We start from the raw sequence: 20,949 nt of genomic DNA, 5'->3' as shown, positions 1-20,949 counted from the left end.
TCTCATCTCAGCTTTGCTGTGTAATGACCCCATAATGCTATTTCTATTAAACTCAATGTGTGCCTCCTATTACTAAGACAACTGCATTTCAGCTCCAAGGCAGAATAGGAAACCTTTCGGTGATAAAGGAATCTGCAGCCAGCAAGGAAATTCACTGAAGTCTCTGACCTATTTCTCAGGGAGCTGGCCCAGTGATTGTCTACACCAGCCAATATACTGAAAAGCCTGGCAAAGATAAAGAAACTGTGCTTAGTTTTCAAGATGGATGCCCAATTCAACAAGCTCTCCATTCACTGCAAAACTCTCCCATTTATTTTTTTTACAATTATAAACCAATTTAAAGTGGGGGAAAAAATAAAAATCACTAAATGGCTGAATAGAAATATAAGCAATTAAACATTGAAATACATTTCACACCCACACCCCCATTTTCTCTTCTGTTGTACCCAGTGAAATTGTTCCATGATTGCGACAGTATGTACAGATTGGCACCCTTGTGCTGTGTGCGACAGAGAATGCATAAGACAGACACATCACCTGAAAACAGCCACAGTTTTATCTCACATAAAACAATAGTTAACAGAATATACACAAACAAGGAAAAACAGAAGTCCCCATTAAAGACTGGGTTTGTATTTGTCCAGTCATTTTTCAAACTTTGTTTTGAAGGCAGCAGATGACCGGCTCTATGGTTCAACATGAATGTCTAATGACAGCCCTGTCCGCTGGAATTGACAGGCTATTTGTCTTGTTTGATGGACATGTGAAACCTAGAAATTATAATAACCCTGCAGGGAGTGTAGACTGTTACAAGATGAAGAGCTCTATAGCAAACCTAGGCTCTACACGCTATGCCAGTCCTGAAAAAGTTTTCAAAATGAAAGCATTTCTACATTTTACATTTTAACACCAACTTAAATCTAAAGGCAATTTGTTGAATTTGTTGAATTGTAGATTTTGGATGAGTAAAAGCCTGAAGATTACCATTCCTCTATACGTTCTGATTTGAGCAGTATGCTGCCCTACAGGATGAATCCGTAGCTACAGAGCAGCTGGTGCAGGCACAATGAGGCTGTGATTCTCACACCTCCATCATTGGCAAAGGAGGACCCAGCACTGCAGCAGTGTGGCAGGGTGCCACAGTGAAACTTAATGCCAGGAAGCTTGTTAGCTTGACCATAATGAACTACAGCAACCTAGTCCCCAATCCAGGACAAACACGAGCTATACAAGATCATCAGTGAATGTCGTTAAATACTGAAACGAAAGGGATGCCTTACCCCCGATATGAGAAACACTTTACAGAAGTCCAGGACTGGCAGGATCTGCAAGAAGCTGGCAGCTTCCAGTGTGTCCTGCAGGTTTTCCATGTTAAGAGAGAGCTTTGCGGTGTAAATGAAGTCAATAATCTTCTTGAGGCCTATTCGGTTTACTCCATGAAGCTTGATGCACATAAGGTCTTGTTCCTTCATTCCACCTAGGTGAGGCAAGGCAGCAGAACAAGACATATTCATTAATAAATGGCAGCTTTAACAATCCTTATGTATCTTCTGTTCTTTGGTTCACTTTACCCCACACCACAGACAATACATCCAAGTTAGGTTACTCTTTCAATGTATGAACACACTACCTTTGATTAGACTGTTACACATAACATCTTTCACTGCAAACAGGACATGGTTACGGTACACTGCAGCTTTAAATAATAGTACTGGCAGAATTTTTTATTTTTTTTTTTACCTGTGAACATGGCTTTAAAATAATCACTGGCTGATGCCATCATTGCCCTATGAACAGGAAAAGCTTCTTCCCCATCCCCAGGTAGCAGCGTCACGTCACAGAGTAAGCCTTCTACCCGCAGCTGGTCGAAGCCCTGCAACAACCAGTGTGAAATGTATGAACAGCCTGCCCTGAGGGCAAAGTACAGCAGTACCCAGCACATGGATCCCTTTAACAATCATGAATGTGGAATGCAGTAACGTTTGCACAGGTAAAGCAGTGAACTGAACACTGCAGGCAGAGGCATAGGGAGTGGTGGTTAAGGTGATCTATTATCCCTCACAGATTGATATACTATTGTCTCTGCTAATACCTTTATTGAAATGTGTATATTGTCATGAACATAGTTCAGATGAATGACCTCAATGACATGCATCCTAGTTTTTATTATTTATTTCTTAGCAGTTTTTAAACCACATTGCAACGTCTACCTCATGAACACATTCTACCCAAAGCCTTTTGTTGAAGGAATGATCCACTAAATGGATTCTGTCTATGCCCTTGACTGCAGCCTTGCACTGATTAAATGTTACTGCAAGCTGTACTACAATGAGAAGATACCATGCACTTTCAGACACAGTGTTTCTGGGGAGCTGTGGGCGAACACCACTACTGATTTTGCAAGTCAGCTTTTGAATTTCAGCAAAAAAAAATAATCCCATCTTGCTTATGTAATGGTAGAAGTTATGGCTGCTCAGCAAGAGAACTTGCAGCAGAGCATCAGGTGATATTAAAACTGCAGGTGGTGAGGGTCACTTTTAAAACAGTGCATTTCTACCAACACTAACAGTTACCGTGTACCATTGGCAACAATAAAAACAAAAACAAAGAAACCAAAATAGTTTGCAGACTGTAGAGATTGCAAACAGATGCAAAACATCAATTAGTACAAATCAAATATTCTGGATTACTATATTTATGTAGGCTTTTCTCAGTAGTTCAATTCTGGGCTTGTTGCCTTGTATCATAACATTGTGATCATACAGTTCATAAGACATTTCCATTTAATGAGATACTGAAGAGAGGTTTCCTAGAGTCTGTCTTGTCTTAACCTGCAAGCGCACTCAAACCTCCTTGCACAGCACTGCAAGCAGAGTCAAAGCAGAGTTACATTCATTCTTCGTAGTGATGCTCTGTACAGCACTGCAAGCAGAGTCAAAGCAGAGTTACATTCATTCTTCGTAGTGATGCTCTGTACAGCACTGCAAGCAGAGTCAAAGCAGAGTTACATTCATTCTTCGTAGTGATGCTCTGTACAGCACTGCAAGCAGAGTCAAAGCAGAGTTACATTCATTCTTCGTAGTGATGCTCTGTACAGCACTGCAAGCAGAGGCAAGGCAGAGTTACATTCGTTCCTCGCAGAACATTAGTCTGGAAACTAATACAATAAAAACAACTCCCCAAGTTCCATTCACTGTGCACTGTATGATCCTGGATTCAGTCCGTCCAAATAATATAAAATAAAAAAAATAATTTTCTAGGCTAATTATCGTATTAAAAAGTAATCCACTTTATAAAATTGTATTTATGGGGGGCTCTTGAGTGGCGCACCCAGTAAAGGTGCTCCACGTGGAGTGCAGGATGCCCCCTATAGCCTGGACGTCGCCGGTTCAAGTCCAGGCTATTCCACTGCCGACCGAGGACGGGAGCTCCCAGGGGGCGGCGCACAACTGGCCACTACTGAATTTAAAAAAAAAAAAAAAAAAAAAAAATGTATTTAAGTTTTTATCGAGGATCTTAATATTTATATTGCTGGGCAGTTATTACAGCTCTAAGCCGGTGTCACAGGAAATAAGTTAGCGTTTGCTTTTCTGAGCCTTTCTACGCATGCGCGAATCTTACAACTTAGTCGAGGTTCTCTGTGGAGAGTCATCACAGCGTTATTTATCATAATGTAAATAACACCCAATGTATATTTGCATTTAATTTTTATTATAAATACATTTTATCTTCAGGAAATTGCTCACTGTATTTTAGGTTTTTTTCAAATAACATATTTTAAAAACATTATTTTGTCGGTATAATTTATGTCTATGCATAGTTAAAATCACTAATTGCCAAATGTGCATTTCCTTTTAAAAATATAGTTCGTGGACATGTCATATACTGTGGGGTAAGCAAATAAGTGTTTATGTAGGATCACTTAAACAGTTATATTATTTTCATGGTAAATTGCTCAGTGACTTTGAACCTTTTCAATACATTGAGAGGGTACAAACACTTTTCTTCACGAATACTGTTTGACATTTTAATCAAGTCTACGTGGGATATCTAAACCTGTTAATATAGAAAACGTTTTTAGTGGAAGATGGAATTTTAAGGTGTATATATAATTTGAGAAACGCACAAAATGATTGGCTTCCTATACATAATGTCCCAAAGTGCAGTTAAATTATTTATATGAACATCTGTAATCCTAGTTGACATGGTGGATGTACTCGCACAGCATCAAATACTGCACTAAGAATTCAGACAGCTCTCCAGTTTAATGTAGTACCCTGTGCAAATCTCTGAGCCTCACTTCTACAATAAAAGTCCCCACTCACCAGTTGTTGTATTTCAGGAAAGATAAAACATCATATCACAGGTTATACTTTTTACTTGTAGATTATTATGTGAAGCTCCATGTGAGAACTTGCTCTTAATGTTATCTGATTTGTTTTAATTATGTTTTACACCAGATCTCATGAATCAAATATAAAGGTATCATGAATATAATATAAATATATCGTACAGCAATTCATTGCATACCATACAGTAATATTTATATGTCTACATACATTTCTCATAACAAAGATATATAAAACACTTATTAAAACAAAACAATATACACAATACAATGTACACAATTCAAAATATACAATACAAAACAATATATACAATACAAACAAAGGTGTAAGGGTGGGTATGGGAAGGTAAGGATATATTTACAGAAGGTGTGGTTTAATTCCATGCTGGAGGTTTTTTAGGAATATATCATTACCAGTGTCATTCATAGGGACACCATACCCTCTAAAAAGCTCAACCTGATCATATTTAATTTCAGGATGCCAAACTGAATCTCCCCTCTCAAACCCCTCACAAAATCTGAAATTACATGGTTCACCCAGTTACAGGCTTTGTTTATTTTTGGAGATGCCTTTACGTCTTTCCAAAGACGTCGCTGGGTGATGCACGAGAATTATTTTTGCATTTGGAAATAGCTCATGCAAATTTGTTAAATCTTTTTTCATTTTTCTAACTATTTCCACACTTTTCAATTTACCTAAAATCATTGCCTCCAGCATGAATCACCGGGATATCAGATTTGGAAGGAGGGGAATTTAAAAAATAAATTATTTAATTTTAAACATTTTTTAGTTTAACAAAACTAAAAAAAAAACAAAAAAAAAAACACACCACCTAAGCCCCCTCCATCCGATCCAGCAGACAAAGGAGTTTAGCAGCTGCAGGAAACATGAATTAGAGAGGTCTAGGTATCATAGGAAGTTTACAGGCTGACTTGATTATTCACCTCAAAACCACTTTCAGAATAAAAGAAACACCCAAACCCATCTAAATTGCTCCTAATGCAGGACAGTAATGCATAGTCAGGTTAACAGAGCTCTGTTGTTTTAAAGAAATTAAGGATTTAAAAAAATGCAAGGCAGTGATTTTCACTCAGCCTTAAGAGCACACTTTACTGCCACTGTGAGCCCCACTGCAATCCACTACTTACCTGCCTTTCTGATCACTGTAATGAGAAGATCCTCTGCAGTAAAATAGTACACCACAATACAAACCATTTATTCTGAATAGAAAATATCAAATAAGGCACACTGCTTACCTGCCTTTCTGATCACTGTAACGAGAGGATCCTCTGGAGTAAAATAGCACACCACAATACAAACCATTTATTCTGAACAGAAAATATCAAACGATAAGGCACGCTGCTTACCTGCCTTTCTGATCTGTAACGAGAGGATCCTCTGGAGTAAAATAGCACACCACAATACAAACCATTTATTCTGAATAGAAAATATATAATGATAAGGCACGCTGCTATTTTCTCCCTTGGGCTTAACTGTTGACACTGGTGGGTAGGGATTGTAATTTCATTTTTGGCGCATTTATAACTCTGATCTGTGCTTAGCTTGTACCTTAGCAACTACAGCAAACATGCATTCTGTCCCCTTTACCTGTAAAACAACTGAACTGTGGGTGTTGCTCGTGAAGAATCGTGTGGTGCCTGTCTTTGAAGCCTGGAGATGGGCAGACACACCCATATCGCTGCCCCCGAGAGACACTTTCATGTGAGGATCGTCCTCTTCCACCAAGGATCTGCAGACAACATGGAAAGAGCTCATTACCTGTCTATGCATCTTTCTTCAGGTCTACATAACAATACAGTAGTTAATGTGGAGAGCCTAATGCTTCAGTAATCTACTGCGTGAATTCAACAGCCCCCCTCCCCCTTCACTTCCTCTGTGAAAGGCACGATAAACATCCAATATTACTGTAAGATTAAAGCAGAGTTGCAATTGAGCCTCAACTACAGAAGGTATTCTTTTTTTTTGTATCCACATCAAAGTGAAAAAATACAATTCTAAAGTGATTTGACAGGCAGTTACTACTGTATACCATACTTCTTATTAGGGTTGGCCATGCTCCAGCTTGCTGGCTCCGGCACCAGAGTGGCTCCAGTAGCTCAGCTCCAGAGCTGATGAAGACCCCCTGCTCCAGCTCCAGAGCTGATGGAATACCCCTGCTCCAGCTCCAGAGCTGATGGAGGCCCCCTGCTCCAGCTCCAGAGCTGATGGAGGCCCCCTGCTCCAGCTCCAGAGCTGATGGAGGCCCCCTGCTCCACTTCCAGCCTGGGTTCAGAGCTGATGGAGGCCCCCTGCTCCAGCTCCAGAGCTGATGGAGGCCCCTTGCTCCAGCTCCAGAGCTGATGGAGACTCCCTGCTCCAGCTCCAGGCTGGGATCAGAGCTGATGGAGACCCCCTGCTCCAGCTCCAGAGCTGATGTAGGCCCCCTGCTCCAGCTCCAGAGCTGATGGAGGCCGCCTGCTCCAGCTCCAGAGCTGATGGAGACCCCCTGCTCCAGCTCCAAAGCTGATGGAGGCCCCCTGCTCCAGCTCCAAAGCTGATGGAGACCCCCTGTGTCAGCTCCAAAGCTGATGGAGACCCCCTGTGCCGGCTCCAGGCTGGCTCCAGAGCTGATGGAGGCCCTCTGCTCCAGCTCCAAAGCTGATGGAGACACCTTCCTGCTCCAGCTCCAGAGCTGATGGAGACTCCCTGCGCCAGCTCCAAAGCTGATGGAGACCCCCTGTGCCAGCTCCAGGCTGGCTCCAGAGCTGATGGAGGCCCTCTGCTCCAGCTCCAGAGCTGATGGAGACCCCCTGCGCCAGCTCCAAAGCTGATGGAGGCCCCCTGCTCCAGCTCCAAAGGTGATGGAGACCCCCTGCTCCATCTCCAGAGCTGATGGAGACTCCCTGCGCCAGCTCCATGGCTGGCTCCAGAGCTGATGGAGGCCCCCTGCCCCAGCTCCAGAGCTGATGGATACAACCTGCTCCAGCTCCAGAGCTGATGGAGACCCCCTGCGTCAGCTCCAAAGCTGATGGAGACCCCCTGTGCCAGCTCCAGGCTGGCTCCAGAGCTGATGGAGGCCCTCTGCTCCAGCTCCAGAGCTGATGGAGACCCCCTGCTCCAGCTCCAGAGCTGATGGAGGCCCCCTGCTCCAGCTCCAGAGCTGATGGAGGCCCCCTGCTCCAGCTCCAGAGCTGATGGAGGCCCCCTGCTCCAGCTCCAGAGCTGATGGAGACTCCCTGCTCCAGCTCCAAAGCTGATGGAGACCCCCTGCGTCAGCTCCAAAGCTGATGGAGACCCCCTGTGCCAGCTCCAGGCTGGCTCCAGAGCTGATGGAGACCCCCTGCTCCAGCTCCAGAGCTGATGGAGACTCCCTGCGCCAGCTCCATGGCTGGCTCCAGAGCTGATGGAGGCCCCCTGCTCCAGCTCCAGAGCTGATGGAGGCCCCCTGCTCCAGCTCCAGAGCTGATGGAGGCCCCCTGCTCCAGCTCCAGAGCTGATGGAGGCCCCCTGCTCCAGCTCCAGAGCTGATGGAGGCTCCCTGCTCCAGCTCAAGGCTGGCTCCAGAGCTCAAAGTTTATAAAATGTAAAGCCAGAGACAAAACAAACAGCCTTACAATCCATGTTTCCAATTCAAGTGGTGCCCCGTTTGAATGCCATATGATTCTGCAGACAAGTTATATAGCCAGATCATCCTTAACATTGCTAACACAGAACACAGCACACAGCACAAACTAGAGTCCTGCACAGGTCCGATTTTTACGACCCGCCTCCGACTCGGACCCGCTACTACAGGACCCGACCCGCAACCCGCTGCAACACCGTCTTCATACCCACGACCCGACCCACTTTAATTAGACATGCAGCCCGACCCAAACCCGCAAGTGTTTGTCCTTCGCCTACTGCCTGAGTCAACTGACTCTCACGCTCTCACATTCACACACAGATATCTCTACCATTCTCCACAGATTGAGTTTACACAATAGGCTTTACAGTGTGGTAGCTTTCTCTTGTGGTCTGGATATATTTAACATTAACTAGCTCTACTTACTTTACTATAAAATACCTGTCTATTCCTTTCGTGCCACCAGTTGAAAGGGAGCTACACCTGCGCTTTCACAGAGATGATGTACCAGTTTTCTGGCTGTCGTTCACAAAAACATAATGACAGGTTTTACAAACAACAAATCCAGTCACGTTCATTATTTTAATTCGCTATGATTCCAAAATAATTCCACACTTCTGAACTATTATCCACTACATGATATAAACCCTGCGCTATCTTTTGTTTCACCTTGTTCACAAACATTTTTAATATCACTAAGTAGACGTGGTAAAAAGATCTTACAACTTATCTAACAAGCGACAACAACACTGCTTAGTCAGCTGACTCCTCCCTAATCGCCTCCTGCTTCAGTGCAGGAAATACTGGTACATTTACCTTCTAATACGTTATTTGGGAAAGGGTTACAGATGAGTATGCTGAAAGGACAGAAAATATGTTTTTGGGGATTCAAATTCAGACCCGTAATTTTTTCTTTTATTTAAGCGCACCCGAACTGCAAACCGTGAAAGTTAAAATCCGACCCAAACCCGACCCGCTTTTGCGGGTCACCCACGGGTACTCGACCTGATGCAGGACTCTAGCACAAACTCTTAAAAAAGGCAATGTGATTTCACACAGCGCAGTGGTGATGTCTTTCTGGTGGGTCACTCAAGACAAAGAAATCATGAGCAAGTTAACATTTCCAGTAAGACAACTGAATTGCCCCTTTTATCTGATGCCAGATTAAAACAGTTTAGTTGCGTACAGATTAATAATTAAATGTAGGTGTTCATAAAACATCAACACAGGTGCTTGTTTGCGATACTTCCAAGAGAAGCAACATCATGGTGCGCTGTATAAAACAAACAGAACTAGTATACAATACTGAATGACACTCTAATTCTAAGGATAATACGTACTCTCCAATATAATTGACCTGTAATTGCCCTTTTCCAGAATATTGTTTTGATTGATTGGTTGAGTCTTTTAGCAGCATTGTTGACACTGTAGCCATTCTTCACAACCCATCCCTCCTCCATCTGTGTACCAGAGCCCCTAGAGCCGGGTTAAGGAAGCCCACAATCTTGACCATTTTCACACAAACGCCAGTAGAATACCGTCATAACCCTTTCACACAGGAACAGGAATCATGAGAGCCCAACTTTCAAACCTCTGTCAACAGAGCATGCAACGGAAACCACTTCAACAATCACAAACAACGACACCGTCTTCTGCTACGTTTAAATTTGCTTTTCATTTTCATTATATTACCCGATACAATCTACAACCTGGTAAGGCTGCAGGAGCTTCATGCACAATGTAGGTCTCGCATTTTATTACAAAGAGAGAGATATAGTATCCTAAACAATCGTGGATATTTGCTTTACGTAAAAGGAAGATCGACCTGGGTCAGGGATCGAATGCCAGCCCAGTGATGTATTTGTATTTACAGTGTCTTATTGTAAGTGACTCTGCTTATAATGCACATGAGAACATAAGAACGTTTACAAACGAGAGGAGGCCATTCGGCCCATCTTGATCGTTTGGTTGTTAGTAGCTTATTGATCTCAGAATCTCATCAAGCAGCTTCTTGAAGGATCCCATGGTGTCAGCTTCAACAACATTACTGGGGAGTTGGTTCTAGACCCTCACAATTCTCTGTGTAAAAAAGTGCCTCCTATTTTCTGTTCTGAATGCCCCTTTATCTAATCTCCATTTGTGACCCCTGGTCCTTGTTTCTTTTTTTCAGGTCGAAAAAGTCCCCTGGGTCGACATTGTCAATACCTTTTAGAATTTTGAATGCTTGAATCAGATCACCGCGTAGTCTTCTTTGTTCAAGACTGAATAGATTCAATTCTTTTAGCCTGTCTGCATACGACATGCCTTTTAAACCAGGGATAATTCTGGTTGCTCTTCTTTGCACTCTTTCTAGAGCAGCAATATCCTTTTTATAACAAGGTGACCAGAACTGAACACAATATTGTAGATGAGGTCTTACTAATGTATTGTAAAGTTTTAACATTACTTCAATTGATTTAAATTCAACACTTCACAATATATCCGAGCATCTTGTTGGCCTTTTTTTATAGCTTCCCCACATTTTCTAGATGAAGACATTTCCGAGTCAATATAAACTCCTAGGTCTTTTTCATAGATTCCTTCTTCAATTTCAGAATCTCCCTGTGGCAAAGTGCCCGCCCCTGTGTGTATTTTGTGTGTTTATGTGTTGTATGTATGGTGCGTATGTTAATGTTGGTGTATAGATTGGTACACGGGATATAAACGGGTCTGTGTTTCACGTGTATTTAAAGTGTAGATTTGTATTTAGGCACGAGGAGAGCACAAATCACTTCACGTGCTGGTTAAATGTAATATGTGAGCACGGGGTTGCACAGAATTAATTCACGTGCTGGGATTCAAGTGAATAATTAATTAGTAATTGAATCCCAGCACAACAGTATAAATAGGCACATTTTTAGTCACTCGGGGGTTGGGTGTTCGGAAGAGGAGAACGGGTGAGAGAGAGAGGAGTAACTAAAAGCAAAGTAAAAACGTGCAAGATAAGTGTTTGTTCTCACCGTGTTTGTTTGTCTGTCCGTGCACCGTTTGTTTAGTGTCAGTCGTTTTGTTTGTCTTTTTATTTTGGCGTATAGTGCCGTGTCCTGTTTTTGTACTGTTAAACCTTTTTATTTTGTTAATAAACGCTGAGTGCAGCCATTGCACTCAGCTCATCATCACCACCGTCTCTGTCTCTGTATTCCTTCCTGCTTCTGGTCTGACGCCACCCACTCTGGCCGTCTTTGTGACACGTGGTGGCAGCGGTGGGATAGCCGCGCCTCCAAGCGTCAGACCAGGAGGGGTTTGGATTAAAAAAAAAAAAAAAAAAAAAAAAAAAAAAAAAAGGATTACAAATATTGTTTTGGGGGAAAAAAAAAAAAAGAGAGTCAATGGCAGAAGACGCCATCAAACTGCGGGGCTGGTTCCTGGAGAATGCTGGGCTGGAGGCCCAGTCTCTGCCCATGGTCGTCCGGGCTCTGTGGATGATGGACTGTGAGAGATGGGAGGCATATCAGGAGGAACACACCCCAAACACCTTGGAGGAAGGTGTGGAGTTTGTCCTCAGCTACCTGGAGGCAACCATAAATGGAACAGCAGCCCAGGTAGCAGGACCACCAGCAGAGGAGTACCTGCTGTCCCCATCTCCACCAGCAGAGGGTGAGTACCTGCTGTCCCCATCTCCACCAGCAGAAGGTGAATGCCTGCTGGTTTTGCCTCCACAGCCCGAGCGGGAGGAGCCTGAGCGTCCACAGCCCGAGCGGGAGGAGCCTGAGCGTCCACAGCCCAAATGGGAGGAGCCTGAGCGTCCACAGCCCAAATGGGAGGAGCCTGAGCGTCCACAGCCCAAATGGGAGGAGCCTGAGCGTCCACAGCCCAAATGGGAGGAGCCTGAGCGTCCACAGCCCAAATGGGAGGAGCCTGAGCGTCCACAGCCCAAGCGGAAGGAGCCCGAACGTCCTACGCCTGAGTGGGAGGAGCCCGAACGTCCTACACCTGAGTGGGAGGAGCCCGAACGTCCTACACCTGAGTGGGAGGAGCCCGAACGTCCTACACCTGAGTGGGGGGAGCCCGAACGTCCACAGCCCAAGAGGGGGGAGTCGGTGCGTCCACAGCCCAAAAGGGAGGAGTCGGTGCGTCCACAGCCCAAAAGGGAGGAGTCGGTGCGTCCACAGCCCAAAAGGGAGGAGTCGGTGCGTCCACAGCCCAAAGGGAGGCAAGTCGGGGCTTCCACAGCTCTGGGACCCAAGCCACCAGCAGAGGGGAAATGCCTGCTGGTTCAGCCCCAAGAGCCGGAAGGGGAGGGGTTACAGGCTCAACCCCCTGAAAATTTTTGGGGGGGAGAAGGGCAGGATGCTGGTGTCCCCCAGCAGCCTCTCGCTATGCTGCTGAAGGCAGCACGGTGCGCACATGCCCAGCCGCCACAGCAGAGGGAGCCAGCACCGCCAGGAGCAGAGGAGCTGGAGCTGCCTCTGCCTCCGCCACCTCCAGGAGCAGAGGAGCAGGAGCTGCCTCTGCCTCCGCCACCACCACCGCAAGGAGCAGAGGAGCAGGAGCTGCCTCTGCCTCCGCCACCACCACCGCAAGGAGCAGAGGAGCTGGAGCTGCCTCTGCCTCCACCACCGCCAGGAGCAGAGGAGCTGGAGCTGCCTCTGCCTCCACCACCGCCAGGAGCAGAGGAGCTGGAGCTGCCTCTGCTGCCCGTACCTCCGCAGGGAGTACGGTGGCCGGAGCCCCAGAAAGGGGAGCTGCCGGCCACGAAGAAAGGGGAGGAGGTCTGGAGACCACTTTCCCCAGCAGCAGTTTCGCTGCAGGAGTTCTTGTGGCCAGAGCCCCACAGGAGGGAGCTGCCGGCTACGAAGAAGGGGGAGGTCGGGGGACCACCTGCCCCCGCAGCTTTTTCGCTGCAGGATGGAACCAGCATGCTGTCAGCCGTGCCACTACCGGCAGGGGTGCTGACAGCATGGCCAGCCATGGGCCCACTGAAGCCTCCCTTCCCAGCCCGAGACTTTGTCCTGGACTGCTGGATTTTTAAGGGGGGAGGTGGCCGTTGAGGCCATGTGTGCTTTGCACAGGGGGGGGTATATGTGGCAAAGTGCCCGCCCCTGTGTGTATTTTGTGTGTTTATGTGTTGTATGTATGGTGCGTATGTTAATGTTGGTGTATAGATTGGTACACGGGATATAAACGGGTCTGTGTTTCACGTGTATTTAAAGTGTAGATTTGTATTTAGGCACGAGGAGAGCACAAATCACTTCACGTGCTGGTTAAATGTAATATGTGAGCACGGGGTTGCACAGAATTAATTCACGTGCTGGGATTCAAGTGAATAATTAATTAGTAATTGAATCCCAGCACAACAGTATAAATAGGCACATTTTTAGTCACTCGGGGGTTGGGTGTTCGGAAGAGGAGAACGGGTGAGAGAGAGAGGAGTAACTAAAAGCAAAGTAAAAACGTGCAAGATAAGTGTTTGTTCTCACCGTGTTTGTTTGTCTGTCCGTGCACCGTTTGTTTAGTGTCAGTCGTTTTGTTTGTCTTTTTATTTTGGCGTATAGTGCCGTGTCCTGTTTTTGTACTGTTAAACCTTTTTATTTTGTTAATAAACGCTGAGTGCAGCCATTGCACTCAGCTCATCATCACCACCGTCTCTGTCTCTGTATTCCTTCCTGCTTCTGGTCTGACGCCACCCACTCTGGCCGTCTTTGTGACACTCCCATACTTATAATGCACATTTTTTGAATTGAGCACTGCCATTGGAAGTGCAGTTTTTCTTCATCTGATTAGTTATACTTCCCGCGACCCGCAGAGTAAACACAGAGGTGTGTGCTACAGTAACCTTCGTCAAATTCCTATTACCCCTGCTCAATCACATGCTCTGGATTGGACCAATTTACACCTAGGTTTATTAAATGTCAGGTCTTTGTCTAATAAGGCTCAGTTAATTAGTGATTTTATTCAGGATTACAACATTGATATTCTCTCTTTAACTGAAACATAGCTTGGACTGAATGACAATGTTTCCCTGATTGAGGCTTCTCCACCTAACTATTCTTTTTTCCAGAAGGCTCGCTCTACTGGGCAGGGAGGTGGACTTGCTACTGTTTTCCGCAGTGAACTCAGAATAAAATTGGAAATTGTTGAAGGTTATTCATCTTTTGAAGTTTTAACCTTGACATTAAAAGTCGATTACCTGTTCATATTGTAATTATTTATCGACCACCTAAGTCAAACCCGCTATTTCTGACTGAATTTGGGGATCTGCTATCTATATTGACATTCATATATGATAGGATTCTTTTTATTGGGTGATTTTAACCTTCATGTTGACATTGATTCTGATTCTAACACCTTAGAATTTTTGAGGCTACAGGATATCCTGCATGTTAACGGTTCTACGGATAATTGTGGCCATGCTTTAGATCTTGTAATTTCTCGTGGTTTAGCTGTTAAGAACGTCATAGCCCTAGATTTTACTATTTCTGATCATCTTGCCATTCTTTTTTAGGTGAATCTGCCAGTAACTACAAAGACTGTGGACCCTACATTTAAATCCCGGGTAATTCATTCTTCAACTGCTTTTAAGATTTTGCTGTTAACTTACAAGGCCCTGAATGGATTAGCACCTAGTTATTATCTTCCCAACCGCACTCTGAGATCACAGGATGCGGGGCTGCTGGTTATTCCTAGGGTCAACAAAAGCAACAAGGGAGGTAGGGCTTTTTCTTGTAGAGCTTTGAAATTGTGGAATGCTCTGCCTTCATTTGTCAAGGAAGCTTGTTAAGGGACCATTACAGTTTTCAAGTCAAGACTAAAAACGCAATTTTATAAAATGGCTTTCTTATCTTAGTGGGTTTTAATATAACTTTTAAATTGCTACTTTTGTATTATGTGTATAGTGTTATTTAAATCTGTTATTTAAATAGTCTGACTGTGGCTTTTGTATGTGTGACATGCAATACAAATGCATTGTGGTTTGTTCTTTTTTTCTGCTATGTACTGTACAGTGCTTTGTGATACTTTCATTTATATAGCACTTTTTATACAATAAATAAATAAATAAATAAATAAATAAATAAAACTCCCAATTATGTCCCACCTCTGCTACCTCATGATTGGACACCTGCATAACAAGGGGCAGATCTTTGACTCTCCCATTGGTTAACAACCTCACCCCCACCCGTAAAACCAGCAAACACCTGCATTTTAGGTATTTCTACTGTTATCTAGCTTCAACCTTTGTTCTTGGGGGGGGGGGGGAGGTGGGGGGGAATAAAATAAATATCCACAAGACAGAACAAATTCAGTCAAGTGTGCTTCTGCTTCTTTCATCCATTTCCTCAGAATCAAATACTGCATAGAGCAGAAATTGGGTTTAATTTAAAAGCTACACTGTAAATTCATCTAAACAATACACCGTTCCACATTAAGTATTAAACATAAATATTCATTGACCCTATGCATGGGGAAAAGCACTTCCTGTAAAACCACGAGGTGCCAACATTCCGTATCAGAACAAAGACTTTCCTTCGGTAATGGAAAATATGTATGAGTTTCATGCCTCATACAGTACAGTAGCTTTGTCAAAGCAAGAGTATTCTACGATTTCAAGACCTAAAAACAACCTTCTTTCACAGGGTGCTTTATGATGAGCAAGCTTTTTATCTGCATTTATTTAAAAACAGCAATTATTCAAAACGTAACCTTCAGGGGTATACTGTCCTCGATGAATACAATGGGAATGAACTGGACATACATACAGTACTTCTGCTACTGGAAGACACAGCTAAATAACAACTGCCACATCTAAAGTATAAATTACACCTCCCTCCTAAAGAGCACGTCTTGTTTTATCACACTTTAATATGAATGTCAAGCATGGAACAAGTCCTAATTGGGAGGCAACATCGGCAGTATTCGCAATGTATAACTTAATGGACGATTTGTATTGTTACAGAAGCATATGGTGCTTCAGCACACTAATTTTGTAAATACATGCTTACATAACAAATCAGCTGTTCCAAACCAGGAATTCAAATGATTGTAAATGTAAATTGTGTGCATACTGATTAACCTTGATAAAATTGTGACAAATGTACCAATGCATCACAGCGGTGTATGAGCACAACTGTCTCTCTCTATTAGTCTGCTCAGATTAGCATGAGTACTTGCAAGGTTAAGGCAATCTATTCCTCCAACACTAATGTATGCTAATAGGACCTGCAGTCCTGGAAAGAAGAGTCCTAACAGGGGTCACACCAGTCTCCCTCAATTAGAACTGGATCCAGAATTACACAGCAGTACCGTCTGAACAAGGGCACAACACCTGCCCTTCAAAGGCTTCGTATGCCACATATTGATGACACGCATTCACCAACTCAATCAACTGTACCATTTTACAAACAGGGTATGCAACGTATTGAAGAGACTGCATTCACCACCTCAATCAACTGTACCATTTTACAAACAGGGTGCACTGAAATACATAACTAACATTTTACAGGAAACACAAACAGTTCAATGTATTTTCAGCATAAATGGAGATACAAAAACAATGTACTGTAAGAGAAAGTGATAGGACCACAAACCCATTCCACACAACAGAAATAGACATGAAAAAAGCGCTCCACCTTAACATGCTTTAAATGAATGACAGATTAAATTTATATATATATATATATATATATATATATGTTACTTACATGTATGCTGGTGAGAGTGGAGATGACCTAGATGTTTTTAGTACAGGAACTGGGAATTTCCAGTTAGCTGGAGAGCTGCTTTTCCATTTCAGTGGCATGTTGTCACCACAGTACTACAATAACAGCAAAGAGCGTTTCCATAACAGACTTGCAGCTACTGTAAGATTTCCATCCCACACTGAACTGAACTGATGACGGCTGCTGTGAAGGACAAGCTGCTGATTCTGCCAATGCTCTTAAGCCAATGTTTCCACTCTGCCTGCTTGGTAAAACAGAGCTGTGAGGTATCTCCTTTTAAAAACCCTGTCCCCTAAAGCAGTGCGATGATTCTATCACACTAACTCCACAATAGTGCCACCTTGTTAAAAAAGCACTGACTGCAGTACGTGTTGAGAGAACAAAAAAAAAAAAAAGACTGCACTGAGCAAGGCAGAGCACAGCACAATGCAGCTTTGTTTACTACACAGAGCAAGGCTACAGAAAGAAAATGAAACAAGCATTGTTATACCTAAACTGGGACATTGTTCTTGAGCAGTAAAATCACCATTAACCCCTGCATGGCTAGCAATAGCAGGACAATGACACATTACAAAAGGAGCATGTGATTTATAGGATTCAGACCTACCTACTCAGAATACACTTGTCATCCTCTGAACATTCTTCTTTTGAGCTACAACAATATACATGGGATAGAAATCTCAGCATAGCCTTGGGCCACAAGCTAACAAAAGATCAAGAATTCAATTCAGTAGCCAGATTCCCTTTTGCTCAAGCTTCAGCCAAACAAACCATTTGTGCCATTACAGCAAGAGCTCATCTCCACAATTACAGTCCATCCCATCCACAGTGTAGAGCCACATGTCAAGAAGTCTGAAATGATGCCATTTCCTGCATGCTGCTTCTTGGTGTTTCTGTTTATTTTCTTTGGTTTAGGATGATTTTACTTCCGTATTCCCTCTTCCAAGCATTCATTTTTACAACAGCCTGCAGTAGCACGGAAATCACTCTCTTTCTCTGCATGTAAGAAAGCATGCAGCAGCGTGCTGGTGAGAGGAAGCCCCTGCAGGGATGCTCTGAAGAATCTGATTCGGTCTCCCTCAGTGCTCCGAGTCCAGACAGGGGAGATCCCCCTGGGACCACTGCTGCAGCTGAGCCTCGGCCCACTGACACCCAGGCCTTGATGAATGACAAAGATGAAGAAACACAGGCTTCAGCAGGATGACTGTCACATTAACAGCACTCATTTTCCACATAAATAATGAAGCGGTTCCAGGAAAGGTGATCCCCACCCACCGCAAAATCATGAAAATATTACTGTTCCGCATGGTGGAATCAAACGCTGGGAACAGCACAGACTGGCAAGGGTTTCCTTAATTACTGCTAATTTGAAAGAATACGCTAGTGGTGTCTGACCCTTCAAACTACTAGATGAAAGGCCTGTTTTCTAACCCACGACCGTGTTGCCCAATAAAGATTACATGGTTTTGTTTGATTTATTTGTTTACTTTACATGTCAGAGCCAACTAATCAGTTCAAAGGGAACCAGTCCATACAAGCAGATCGAATCTGTCAACATAGGAAATGTGATATTTTACACAGAAATACAAATCAACACAAAGCAGCCACATTAGCATTTACATTTTTAAAACTAAACTCAATATTCTGCACCAAAAGAATTGGTAAGGATACAGTATTACGATTTCCTGGATTATGTACCAAATGAAACATTACTGATACAAAATTCAATTTGAGACATTAAGCTTCCCATTGTTTGATGGTGGATCAGCAATATTCATTGTTCTGGTGAATATGACAGAGTGAACCATCTGCAAAGGATCTTTCTGCTTTTCTTTCCTTAGAACAAAATAAAAAGCCAGCCTTGTTATTGTTCAACATATTTAAAACGCCAGTCTGACACCTGACACCAATTCAAACAATATGTCCTTAACAGGCATCTACAATTATCTGAACATCTCACAATGTGAAATGACAGTCTGAGCTTGTCATTTTAACTCATGTATCCACCATAAGAATGAAGACACCTCTCCGTCCTTCGTTATTATAAACCAGTCCAATAAGCTCAACTCTTCAGTGTAAAACCAGGACAACCGGGCGAGGGCACAGCCTGAGCAGATTCCTCATTTTAAAAGAACAACAATTGCCAGGATGAATTAAAAACAGAACGCCGGAGGTAAAGGGTCAGTATATTAAGACAGTGATTCAGAAAAACAAACCTTCATAGCATCAAAGCCTTTACAAGTGTCCTGCTACTTTAATACAAAGAGGCTTCAGGGCAATCCTCTGCAGTGTATGAGAAGCGGTTCATGGTCATGGATATGCTGCATATTTAGGACACCAATTACCTGTAGATAAAAGTATGTGGCATAATCAAACTAGTATGTATTTTACACATTCAATGATCATATTTGAATAAACAGTGGCTTTTTAGAACACAGTTTGTACTGGGAACTAATGTTTTTAGTTGTACATGTTTATTATAGAGCTGGTGGAAATATTCAGCAGATCTTGGATTACTTCAGATGTATTTGGAGACAGACATTGCTCAATGTTAAAAGGTATTCTAATGCTTCTCCTTTGTTTTGTAATGTAGTGGGTAATGTAATGGTGTACTGTACCAGCTTTCATTTCTCTTTGATTCCTAACTAAGTATTTTATTATCAATCTGAAAACCACTTACATTATACCTCTTATACACAGAGTTATTCAAAATGGATCAATCTTGAATAAAATTAATCTTACAGCACATTTATATATAAAAATATCCAGTATAGATCTTTCAGTTGTGCACATGAGTGATGATCCTTTACATGGAAATTCAACTGCACTGTACATGCTCTGTCATCTGTTATTCTTAGACCAGGTTACAAAAATATGCTCTCAGATGACAAGCACAGTATTTCAGGGCTCGTTTTACACTCTTAAAAATTAGGACAGTCTGTAAGGCAACTAAAATGGTAACATGGGAGGAGATACGAAATACAAGTTAAAATAAGGTTGCAAGCACACTGAACGGTTTAAATAAATAATATGTCCTTACTGTAATAGTTTTAATTTAAACATGTCATAGCAAGATGGGCTGAATGGCCTCCTCTCGCTTGTAAACTTTCTTATGTTTCTTATGTTCTTATAGAAACAAAACTGCTCGAAAAGGAGCGAAGGGCCCCAATCTCCACTGTGCTGTATTAAGGCATGACTTAATAAAGTTTCTAATTGAAAGGTCTATAAATGATGCTGTTATGTAGCGATGAATCGTGATACTTTCCTTATATGGGATCCCCTATTGTAATAAAGGTATGTACCGCGTGCAGGAGAGTAGTGTGAAAGTACAGTACAGATAGAGTGACAGCTGCAGGACAGCAATGTGGTGAATCACACTACTTTCACATCTACTACATGCATCATACACATAGACAATCTGGACCATCATATGAATCGTGATACATATTCTATCTAGACATGATTATCGTGATACGCACCGTATTGTGACATTACTGATGTTAACACATTACATTTAATTTACTTTCATGTGTGTCCCTTAAACTAAGCTATTTAAGCTATATAACTAAGATAAGCTTGTCTGTATTAATAAGTTAGTCAAAGACAGACCGTGTGTATTGGGGAGAGCATGACATAGTACAGCTACCAATACTGTATAATAAGAGTATTTAAAAAGCTACCCCCGTGAACAAGCCACGGAGCTCTACAGTAACTAGCACTTATCCACAAACTATCTCTGGACAAAGCAAGCACGCCCCACACAGCCTACACATTGAAGACTTGCTTTAGATTACAAGAGAGAGACAGGCAGCCCACAGCATGCTTTTATTTGCAATAAAACAACACTGTTTTATTTTTATATTCAATATTTAAAATCGACAGATATCTTGCCACTAGATGCACTGCTGTATATATCACATGTTTCTAGGCCTATATCAAAGCTGATAAGGCAATGTTTTACCTCTTGAAATGTCTAGTTCAGAATTGTCTTTTTTTTTTTTTAAGATTGCCTGGAGGGCATACATGTTCTCAAATTAGGTTAAAAATGAGACAGTTTGACAACCAAGACCTGTCCTTGAACAGGCTTAAGACTTGAACACAGTGCCAAGCCCGGCTTTAGAGGTTAAAGAGCACCGGCACAATCCGTTAGTGTTGCAGTAAAGCAGTTATGAGGCTTGTTGTCAGAGATTAGCAGAATCCCGACACCAATCCTGCACCAGTGCTGCTTTGCTGGAATTCTAAAAGCATCACCACTGGGTGAAGTTCAGGTCGATAAAATATA

General features: G+C 42.9%; 1 protein-coding gene across 11 annotated transcripts in view; it reads right to left on the bottom strand.

Annotated features, from left to right (window-relative positions):
• LOC117430585 (kelch-like protein 13) overlaps positions 1–20,949 on the bottom strand; it is an 89,930-nt gene that overhangs the window by 21,364 nt on the left and 47,617 nt on the right. For 9 of the 11 annotated variants that reach the window (XM_034050773.3, XM_034050775.3, XM_034050767.3 and 6 more), the window contains 3 exons: positions 5,958–6,099; positions 1,741–1,873; positions 1,281–1,477 (listed from right to left, as the gene is read on the bottom strand). In XM_034050773.3, the coding sequence (XP_033906664.1) occupies positions 1,281–1,477; positions 1,741–1,873; positions 5,958–6,099 (472 nt within the window). Of the gene's footprint in view, positions 1–1,280; positions 1,478–1,740; positions 1,874–5,957; positions 6,100–16,649; positions 16,998–17,274; positions 17,647–20,949 lie in introns of those variants that run through there. The other 2 variants (XM_034050770.3, XM_034050769.3) reach the window with 2 other exon arrangements.

The sequence above is a fragment of the Acipenser ruthenus genome, chromosome 26 (genome assembly GCF_902713425.1).
Source record: "Acipenser ruthenus chromosome 26, fAciRut3.2 maternal haplotype, whole genome shotgun sequence".
Lineage (NCBI taxonomy): Eukaryota > Metazoa > Chordata > Actinopteri > Acipenseriformes > Acipenseridae > Acipenser > Acipenser ruthenus.
This window is presented reverse-complemented; position numbering and strand designations above follow the sequence as displayed.